This window comes from Peromyscus eremicus, chromosome 5, assembly GCF_949786415.1.
Source record: "Peromyscus eremicus chromosome 5, PerEre_H2_v1, whole genome shotgun sequence".
Taxonomy (NCBI): domain Eukaryota; kingdom Metazoa; phylum Chordata; class Mammalia; order Rodentia; family Cricetidae; genus Peromyscus; species Peromyscus eremicus.
The window spans coordinates 88,186,602-88,197,827 of record NC_081420.1 but is presented as its reverse complement, the minus strand read 5'-3'; the positions used below and the strand labels follow the sequence as shown (position 1 = coordinate 88,197,827).

General features: G+C 51.3%; 1 protein-coding gene across 1 annotated transcript in view; it reads right to left on the bottom strand.

The window, feature by feature from the left end:
- Positions 1-1,894: 1,894 nt before the first annotated feature.
- Positions 1,895-11,226, bottom strand: part of Cotl1 (coactosin like F-actin binding protein 1) — a 33,354-nt gene continuing 24,022 nt past the window's right edge. Inside the window, exon 4 of the mRNA XM_059262521.1 lies at positions 1,895-3,040. Coding sequence (XP_059118504.1) covers positions 2,930-3,040 — 111 coding nt within the window. The 3' untranslated portion in view covers positions 1,895-2,929. The remainder of the gene's footprint in view (positions 3,041-11,226) is intronic.

Sequence of the window (11,226 nt, the reverse complement as noted above, 5' to 3'; positions counted from 1 at the left end):
TCCCCTGGAGGCCCTGGGGACCCTCCTCCTGGGTCCTCCAGCTTTGCACAGCCCCAGGAGTTGCTCGGCTTGTGGCTGCCTCCTCTTCTCGTTCTCTTCTCTTTCTTCTCTCTTGTCTGGGTCTCAAACCTCCCTCAAACAACATCCTGTTTATTACTCCAGCCTCATCTTCAATTACATCCCTAAAGACGCTTTTTCCAGTGGAGGCCCACAGTCTGGACATGGACATACATCTTACGGGAACTAATGTTCAGACTCCTTCACAGCCCATGTCACAGGGCCTGCGGAACATTCTAGACTGCTGGGGCTGGGGAAGTAGCTCAGTGGGTACTTTCCAAACACACAAAGCTGGTTATGGTACTGTGTCCTGGGTACGGTGCTGTGTCCTGGGTGCAATGGTGTGTCCTAGCACTCCAGGAGAGGCTGGGGGATAAGGAACTCAAGGCCATCCTCATGTTGAGTTCAAGGGCAGCCTGGGCTACCTGAGACTTCATTTGAGTCCTGAGCTACTCAGCATCTCCTCTTCCTTAAGGAGTCACCTGAGCTAACCTCAGCTCAGCCTTGTTTTAATCTCTTCTGCGATTCTCTAGGAATGGGGAACAAGGAGATTAATCAGACTAAATCCAGGACATCCACCCCTAGCCTGGATGGCGCCCTGGGACCTAGGGTGGCACTCCCCCTTCTAGCCCCAGATAACCCCTGGAGTATAAGCAGAGTGCCAGGGTCCCCCAGGAGGGCTGGGAGAAGTTGTGAAACAGACAGGTCCCCATAGACCAATCAACGATAGAGCAAAAATACACACCACAGGCACAGGCTGACTTCCTCCTCGGCTCTCCTTCCTCCCCCACCCTACATAAGACCTCAAGCAAGGGCAGGATAGAGTGGAGGGCAGGGAAGGCTCAAAGGGGTAGCCAGGTCTCAGCCTTTCTTTTCTCTTTTTGAGACAGGGTCTGTAGCAAAGGCTGGCCCTGTGAACTCACTATGTATCAGAGGATAACTCTGAACTTCTGATCCTCCTGCCTCCTCTCAAGGGCCATGGTTACCATCATACCCATCATACAGTGCTGCCCTATGAGGGATTCAGAGCTCAGTGAGGTTAATCTTCCTGAAGACACACAGCTATAAACAGAAAAGTCATGAATGTGAACTTGCCTTGAATGAGGTCACCTCTTTGTGCCACCAGGCAGCATGGTCATGGCTTTGTGACAGGAGAGGGGGATTAGTCTCTCTGATCTTGGTTTTATAAAATGAAGATAAACGTCTACTCTATGGTTGAGAATTTTAAAATCTAAGCCAGGAGTGGTGACACATACCTGTAACGCCAGCATTCAGGAGGCTGTGGCAGGGAGAGTGTCACAACTTCAAGGCCAGTCTAGCCTACAGTGAGGCCTTGTCTCACTAGAAACAAAACAAAAGTCATATCTAAAGCTGGCTGTGGAGACTCAGAACTGTGAGCCGGCTACTTCGGAGGAGACAGGAGGATTACCACTTCAAGGCTACCCTGGGCCATGGAGTGAGTTCAGGGACAACCTGGATCCCCTGGGCTGGAGTTACAGGCAGTCATGAGCTGCCCAATGAGGGTGCTGGAAACCAAACCTGGGTCCTCTGCAAGAATGCACAGAGGGTCAAAAAGCTACTGAAGTAGGGCAAGGTGGTACACATCTATAACTTTACCATTTGGGAGATGGCCGAATGACAATTAGGTGTTCAAGACCATCCTCCTACATTGAAAGTTTGAGGCCAGCCTGAGCTACATGAAAACATCTTGGAGAAGGAAACCCACATGCCCAAGGCCCAGCAGCTCCTTCAACAACCACTCAGTCTGAATTTGGACAAACACACACACACACACACACGCACGCACGCACGCACACACACAAAGCAGACAACCCAATTTGTTTTTCTTGAAAAACACATTTATTTCTGTAAACTGTTGGAATGCCAGAGATGGTCCTCACAGCCCAGTCCAGTGCAGTCTTCTTCCCCAAAATGAAAAGAGCCAGGAGAAAGGAAAAGAACCATCTTCACGTGCTCACGAGGAGCCAAGCCCGCCTCAGCTTTCTTTAAAAGCAAACAAAGCCATCTTTTCGAATTTGTGGTGCAGACTAAGATTCCAACCACGGCCTTCCAGGTGCCGTGAGGCCTGTGCCTGCTTCCCTGTTTGCAGGGGACCTTTCCATCCTCGTCACCCTAGGAGGCCCTGAGGTTGACCCTAAACTCCCACCACAGCTGGACTCAGACCTCTCATACTTCAGAAAGACTTCGCCAAAAGGGTAGTTTAGACCACATGGCAGAGCCACCGCCAGGCAAGATTTAAGGCAAATTGTCACTTTGTACTCGGTCCACGCCAGACCTAAACCTGTCACTGCCAAGCAGCATCTACCAGACTTATAGCTTAGGCCACTCTGAACAGGGTGGGGGTGGGGCCTGGAGCCACGTCTAGGGGTTCCGAGGAGCATGTGTGAGCTCATGAAGGCTGCAGGGTGTGCACAGCTCCTGGCATGGCGGCCACCATAGGGCTAGCAGGAAACAGCCAAGGCAAGCTGGGATGGTACCCAGGCCAGGCCCCAGCAACTGGAGGCCAGGGTGGCTCAGACGAGGCAGGCCACAGTGAGGGCAAGGGAAATGTCAGGCCAAGGGCCACTGATGGAGGCACCTGGGATTTGATGGTGTGCATGACCCTGGCACCAAGATGACTTTTCTTTAAAACAAAAAGGGGGCAGGTACCAAATAATGATGCTTAGTGAGCTTGAGAGGACCACAGAGGGGAGAGAGGGGCAGAGGGGGCTGGGGAGGCAGGGGAGGGGGTTGCACACACTGGTGGCGCCGGCGCCTCTCATGGCTCTTCCTCCCTGGTGGGCTGGTGACTCGAGGTGGCAGTCTCCTCCTGGGTGGAGCAGGCAGATGGCTCTGGGGTGTGGGGCTGAGGCTACTCTGTCTGAGCATCGTAATTGGCTCCTCCAGCCTTCTTCAGCTCACTCCTGATGAAGTCTTCCTCCAGCTCCTTCCGATCGCTGATCACAAACTCCTTTGCAAAATTCTGCAAGGACAAAGAAGAGCTCAGAGTTTCCGTGAGGGAGGAGGGGGCAGGTCCAGGGTTGCCCAGGCAACACAGCAAGAAGCCCTGGCACCCCAGACATTCACAGCAGAGTGCAGTGAAATCATGCCAACGGAGCCTGTGCCAGAAGCTCGATCAGATGGACAGGGATGCCATGTCCTCTGGGCCATGGCTGGACCCAAGCATGACTCCTGGACTGTCTTTTCCTGGCTGTATTACCTTGGGCAAGTCCCTCTCAACTGTCATTCAACGTCTTCAGCTGTAAAAACCCATCAGGGAGGGTGTGAGGTTGGAAAAGCGGGCAGGGAGCTGGTCAAAGTTTAACTCCAGAAGAGAAGGAAGGAAGGGGAAGGAGGAGCTGGGCACGGTGGCACACACCTGTAATCCCAGCACTCAGGAAGTTAGGGCAGGGAACTTCCATGATTCTAAGACCACATTGAGCTACATAGTGAGACCCTATCTCTGTGATTTTTTTTTATCACAGGAGGGAGGGAACAGAAAAAAAAGGAGGCTCTGGCGTGTGGCTCCCGCTCATCCACGTTACTACTGCAGCTGGGGTGGGGAGAAGCCGGGATAATAGGTTCTCACCGGCTGGCTCAGCCATTACGAGGCCTGCGTTCACCAGGGGTATCCCGGCCTTTCCAACCACATTCAATCTTGGGCAGGTGGGCAGGGCACTGTTAGCATTCATTCTACAAACACGCCAGCCTATAGCTAGGAAACACACTGTTACCGTCACTTCTTGGGGTGCAAGACTTTGCCCAGGTAACCCGAAGGCCTGGCCCACGTGGGAATGAGTGAAGCAGGTGGTATCTGATCAGATAACACTGAGCCAGGAGGATTATGCTATTTTATATGGAGATTACAAGCTACAATAAACCAGGAAAATCTCAAAGGAAGACAGAAAGCTGCCAGAAGCCCAAGTCCAAAGGTTGGGGAATGATCCACATAAAGGAGCTGGGGGTAGCAGTGTGGATCTGTAAAACCAGCACTGGGGAGGTGGAGGCAGGAGGCCTGGGAGTTTGTGGTCAGCCTCAGCTACATAGGAGTTTAAGGCCAACACAGTCTGTACGGCAGGAAGAGCAAGAGTGAGCACGTGTGCACACACAGAGTACACATCAGCATACATGAATGTCCCTCAACACTGCACATCACACCCCCACATTCACACCAGTACTGGGGGAGGAATCCAGGGCCTAGCCTTGTTAGGCAAGTGCTCTACCACTGAGCAACAACCCAGGCCTGTGGCACCATTATCGGGACTTCCATATGTACACACTGCGCTGTGGTACTGAGGCCACGCCACAGCGTCAAATATGACTCTGGGACTTTACACCTGAAGATCTACCTGGGAGGAATGAAATCGCCTGGGCACATAAGCACACACCCAGATCTCACGGCAGCATGACTCACCAACAGCCAAGCACCCCAGATAGCTCAACAAGAGATGAGATGAGGCGTACACAAAGCACGGACGTCCCACACGGTGAAGCATTAATTAGTCAGCACTGAAAGGGAATGAATTCTGATGCCTGCTGCAACATGGATGAACCCTCAAACATGAGCAGAAGCAGGCAGACACGCAAGGCCACCCACTGTCTGGTTCCACTGGCAGGAAATGTCCAAAAAAGGCAAATCCACAGAGAAAACAGACCAGAGGTGACCAGGGGTGGGAGACAGAACAGGAAATGACGGTCACCTAAAATTGGATGTGGTAAAGTCAGCAGGGCGCTTGGAGGTGACTGCAAACCAGGAAAGGTCAGAAGACCAGTTCTCCAAGAGCAACTCTTAAAATCCCAAAAGACAGTCAAGATTGCTTCCATTTTACAGAAAAGACAGAATCTAGAGACTGCAATGCCTACCCAAGGTCACAGAGCTGGGACTGCTGCCTCAGGCTGGGAATGTGGCTCAGGGGTAGAGTGCTTACCTTAGCAGGCATGAGGTCCTGGGTTCAATCCCTAGCACCCCGCCCACTTCCCCCCCCTCCACCCCCGGCACAACCATATAGATATAAAGAAAGGATGGCAAATATCTTTGGAACTAGGGAGGAGTGGTTAAAATGGTTAATTTTACATTAAATGGCGTTCGCACCAATAAAAGCAAAATAAGCAAAGTCGCCATAGCACCAGGAAGATCGAGTATCTCAGCTTTCTAGAAACCATGAACAAGGCCACTAAGACATGGAGGGGTATGGAGGAGGGCTTAGTATCAGCCAAAAGGGACATCCTCACACACTTTCTGAATCCACCCTCCATACATTGGCCTTTTACTTGGTTAAGATAAGACCCCTGGGCAGAGCAGAGAGAGCCTTGTCTAGCCCTGAAGGTAAAGACCCTTCCCACTAGCCCCACTGGCCAGCACTGCTCTGTGCATGTGACCCAGACAATGGAAGGCAGGGGGCCGGGGTCAGAAAGAGAACTGAGAGCTGACTTGTGTCTCAACTCCCAGTCCAGCCCAGCGGCACAGGGGAAGGAGGGGCAAGAGTGCCCCAGCAGGGAAGCCAACCCACTAAGAAGCCTACAGAGGAAGTTCAAAGTCCTCTGCTTGGCGACAGCCATATATGGCAATCTAAAGAAGTAAGAACCTGAAGTCTGTGTCAGGAACAGGCGATTAGGAAGATATGATAAGGGTTAAGAAATCTAAAGGAAGTGTTAGGGGCTGGGTGCAGCTCCAGCTAAAACCGCAAGAGTGTGGGCCATCACACGACCATCAGGCAGTGCGGCACTCACACCTATGACCCCAGAACTCTGGCGACTGCCCATGAGCTTGAAGCCAGTTCAGGTTACGTAGCAAAACTCTTGTCTCAACAAAACAAAACAGGGGCTGAGGATGTGGCTCAGTGGATATAGCGCTTACCTAGCATGCACAGAGCCCTGGGTTCAGTCCCCAGCACCACACAAATAAGGCTTGATGGTGCAGGGTGGCAATCCCAGGTAGAGGGATCAGAAGTTCAAGACTGGGTGGGAAAGATGGTTCAGCAGGTAAAGGCTGCTGAGTGCTTTCTAGCCTGACGATCTGAGATGCCTGTAGTGGAAGGAGAGACCAACCCCTGTGCATTGTGTCCCGGCACCACATGCCACTGTGGTATGCGTAAGTCCACACACAAAGTTAATAGATTAAAAAAAAAAAGTTTAAGAACAACTTCAGCTACATATGGAGTTCAAGGCCAGCCCAGGCTACCTGACTATCTCAAAAAGGAGATCAGACCAGTGAATCGTACACAGCAATAAATGTAAATGGGCAAAATTACCTAAGCTCCCCCTATATAACACACACACATCCACACATATACACTGTCTCAAACTATAAAAAAATAATCGCAACTTCAAACCCCAAGGCATGCTTAAAACCAAATAGCCACGAAGCAAACGCTTCCAAGTTCACCAAGTTTACAGGACAGCCATGTCACCACCCACACGCTGCCCTGTTGAATCAGCCACAGAACATTCTCTCCTCGCTACTGCCACAGAAGACAGGAAGAAGGAGATTTGACGGAAGATGTGCTTTTGTTGTTGTTGCTGCTGCTGCTGCCTGCAGAGGCCTGAGACTCAACCTCCAGAGGAGGCTGATGGATCTGGCTCTGTTCCCTCACACCTCACGAGCCCTGGGTGGACCTGTACCGCACTGCCCAGCTGAAGTCGGAGGAGGCGCTTCCTCTGTGGCTCCCATCTCCCCAGCAGCAGACTGGAAGATGGCAAGGCCAGAGAAGTCATTCACTTACCCCTCAGTCCATACCGAGGACAGTTGAGGCTTCACAGCCTTTAGCTGACACCCATGTTCACTCACTTGCACCCCCACCCCCATGCCCTCCAGGAACCTTCCAGATCTCCACATCCCCTATGATCCAACCCTTCCCTGTACATCCTTCTAAATGAGATTTCCCCATTTCCATCCAAGCTTATTTAAGGGCTCCTACCACCCATGGGCAGCCCTGGAGACAAAGTTGAGGGGACCTCTTCCCTACTATTCCAGGGGCAGTCCCTTCCTATCTGGGGAAGTGGGAAAGGCAGGCATCTTGGGATGGCATCCCTGGTAGGCCAACAGGCCATTCATTGCCTCCACAAAAGGCTTAACAGAGGTGGCACACTCTTCCCATCTAGGGCGTGAACTCTACAAAATGTCCCCAAATGTATAACTTGGGCACTGTGCTAACTAGTTTTATGTCAACTTGACACAAGCTAGAGTCATCTGAGAGGAGGGAACCTCAATTGAGAAAATGGCTCCTTAAGATCAGAGTGTTGGTAAGCCTGGAGACCATTTTCTTACCTAGTGATTGATGGAGGAGGGCTCAGCCCATTGTATGTGATGCCAGCCCTTGGGTTCTATAAGAAAGCAGGTGGAGGAAGCCATGAGGAACAAGTACTGCCCTGACTTCCTTCAGTGATGAACTATGATGTGGAATCCTAAGGAAAATAAGCCCGTTCCTCCTCAGCTTTTCAGCCATGGTGTTTCATCACAGTAACAGAAACCCTAAGACAGATCCAACCTCAAAATTTTCTTGAAATGAGCCCCTGTCCTCTGCTTCCACACCTACTGGGCAGTCAGCTTCAGACCTAAGGGAGTCACCAGCATCGCTAGGGAGTTTCCAGTGCCACAAGGGAGTCACCTTCCTGCTGTGTTTGTAAAAAGGGCAGAAACCAAGCAACACCACCGGGCAGATGAAGCCTGATCTGTGAGCGACGCCAGGACCAGAAAGTGACCTGTGAGCAACGCCAGGACCAGAAAGAGCAAGGAGCTGCTCACCTGTGTCCCTGGGCACTGGCCACCTGTGCCAACGGGCCACCTCCCACCACACTCGTCCCCTATACACACATGAAAGCCATCTAAGAGCCACAAGGAGAGAGGTGGCAGAACCCAGGCCAGTCCTTACTGAGAAGTGTTTCGATGGCACACACGCAGCCTTATGTCAAGAGAAGAACATTGCAGCAGCCCTGAAACGCTGCCAGTTCACCCACAATCAGCACTCACAGGCCCTGGCACTCGGCCTGGCCTTCAGGTGTGTCACAGGTCAGCGGCAGCAGTGACCAGCACACGGTGGCCGCTGGAGGCCGAAAAGAACACGATCTGGTCTGAAAGCAGAGTGGCCACCCAGGAGAGTCTCCCACCACAGAGCCCTGCAGCTGACAAATGTCCCTCCCTTAACTCTGGTGGTGGCTTCATAGGTGTTCACGGGGGAAGCTGGAAATGTTCGAAAGTCACTCAGCTGTAACTGTCCCATGGTTCAAGACCAGGTGGGAAGATGGGACCACAGGAACAGAACCCACTAAGCCCTGCCAACCACCTCCGTTTTTTGATAGAGGACCAGAGAGAGGAAGTGACTCATTTCAGGGTCACAAAGTGAAGAGCCCCATGGTAGGTGTGCCCTTCCTCCTCACCCCTCCTTCAGGCTGTTCTAGACTCTGTCTCCACCCCCACCCGCCATACCAGAAGCCCCAAGACTGACCAAGCTACCCGTAAGAGTCCAAAGCACAAAATGCCAGTCTGCGTACTGTCCCGAGGCTTTTAGTGTTTTGTCCAGGACCCGCACGTCCCTCCCAAGGCTTCTAAACAGGGGCTTTTCATGTTTTGCCCAGTGGGACTGTCCAAAGGAAGAGGTTCTTTTACTCATGTCCAATTCTGGCAGCTTCAGACTTCCATCAAAACAGCCTGTAACGGTGTCTGAGGACAGGCTTTGTCTCCACAACTTTCTCAGAAACAATGCAGACCCTAGATTGCTCTCCTTGAGAAAGAGATCCCAGTGAAGGACGGGTTAGGAACTAGGTCTGTACACACACACACACACACACACACACACACACACACACACACACACGGTACTGTTTGCAAGGTTAAATTAAGAAATGCATAAATATTCTCCTATCCTTGATTTTAAATTGCCTCCCCTACTTCAGAGAGAGTTTCATGTAACCTAGGTTGGCCTTGAACTTGCTGGTAGCCAAGGATGACCCTGAACTTCTGACCTTACACCTCTCCAGTGCTGTGATCACAGGTGTGACTACAGTGCCTGGTTTATGTGGTGCTGGAGACCCCGACTCTTTTTTTTAAAGAGCCCTCGAATGCCTGGCTTAAATCCAGTTTTCTTGTTAAAGCAGGGTAGGGAATAGGGTTAGTCTAAGCTTCCCCACGATCTCCAGCAGCCTGGCCCTCCCGAGCCTCAGTTCCTCCTCTACAAACAGGAACGGAAACAGTACCACATGCTAGGGCTGTAATGAGGGCCTTGGAGCCCGCAAAGACCTTGCACACTTGCTGGGTGCGCCCGGCACCGGGCAAGTGCTGACTGGCCCTCAGCTGATCTGTGGGTGATGTAGCTATCCCTTCAGCCTCAAGACTGCAGGGGAGCCTAGGGTTCAGAGACCAGGCTCTTTCCAGAGTTCATTTTCAGCGCAGGGCGACCCTGGGGCTTCCTCTGGGTAAACATGGGAGATGCTGGCTGTGTCCATCAACCCAGTGGTACCACCCAAAGCTGGGCTAGGGGAGAGCTGCAGAGGAGGAGGAAGAAGGTGGCTTCCACTATACCAAAAAAACAGTCAGAGGGATGCCACTCACTGCTCCCCCAAAACTGTGCTTGCTTAATACTCACTATGGCCATCACTTGCCTACACCCTGGGAGGCCAAACTCCAGTGCTGTGGCTCTCTTTAAGAGAAGAGGAGCAGGGGTTCCTGAGAGACCCTAAACACAGTATTCAGTGGCTCTGGCCCTGCTCTCCATTCCTGTAAAGAGGAGAGGGAGAAAAAAACGTCTCCCAGACATCCTCACCAGCCACCCAGGGTTCTGCCTAAGTCCCTGGAGCATGAAGATAAAGACTATGACAATGTCCCACCACGGACACCAGAATCCACGGGGAACCAGCGTAGGATCACAGCACTATTCAAGCTTAGGGCTCTGTGATGGCTTTGGGACCATCCAGAATCCATGGAAAATCTCTGCTATACAGGGTGTAGACTCTCTGTCACATGCGTGAGCTGAGGCAGGAACGGACAAGTCACCTGCTGGCCACAATCAAGTGCCTTTCACCAAGTGGAATTCCCCAAGAATTCTAAGCCAAAGACCTCTAAGTGCTGAATAAAAGCAATCAGTCCCCAACAGCCCTTCTTGCCAGGAGAAAGGGCAAGCTCGCAGGAGGCTGAGCAGAAAGAAATCGGAGCACACAGAAGCCAACGGCGCTCCACTGTCAGCCCTCCCGCTGCCTCCTCAATGCCCTCCTACACCTATTCAGAGCCTGAAAGACCAAGTCCTTAAAACCCGGCCAGCAAGGTATAATTTACTCAAAAAGAGCAGGTTCTTAAAGCAGGCGTGACTCATCAAAGAAAGATGAAGGAAACAAATGGATCAGAAGGCCAAGTTTCTGACAGATTCGGATATAAAGGCTCAGGTCACCCTCCTGCTCAGGGAGAGAACCAAGGGCACACCACAGGCGGGCATATTGTGATCTAGCAGGACAGAATGCAAGCAGACAGATGTCCTAAGGTCCTGCTGTGAGCCGGTGTGGACCAAACCAACGCAGAGCAGTTGATCCCATATCTGGAAAATGTTGTGGAATATTATTTTAAGTGGGCAAAGATGTGTTACATTTGTTTATACTACAGAATATTACTTTAACTGTAAAAGTGTGTTACTTTTGTTGATGTTGTATTTGTTTAATTATGTAAAGATTATGTTTATTTATGTGTTGCATCTGTTTCACCTTGTCTACCTAAGGCACCTGATTGGTCTAATAAAAAGCTGAATGGCCAATAGCTAGACAGGAGAAAGGACAGGTGGGGCTGCCAGGCAGAGAGAATAAATAGGAGGAGAAATCTAGGTTCAAGAAGGAGAAAGAATGAGAGGAGAGAATGAGAGAGATGCCCGGGGCCAGAAACCAGGCAGCCGCCAGCCAGGCAGACACAGAGACACAGTAAGTAAGGAAAGGTAAAAGGCCCAAGGCAAAAGGTAGACAAAGAGAAACAGGTTAATTTAAGTTAAAAGAGCTAGCCAGAAAAGAGCTAAACTAGGCTGAACATTCAACACTAATAAGAAGTCTCTGTGTCATGATTTGGGAGCTGGTTGGGGGACCCAAAGGAAAAAGCCTGGTGCAGGAGAACATCCCCCTTCACAGCCATCTCTCTTAGCATATGGAAAACTGCTTGAGACCTGCTCCCCTGTTTCCCAGATGTTCAAAGCCCTGACC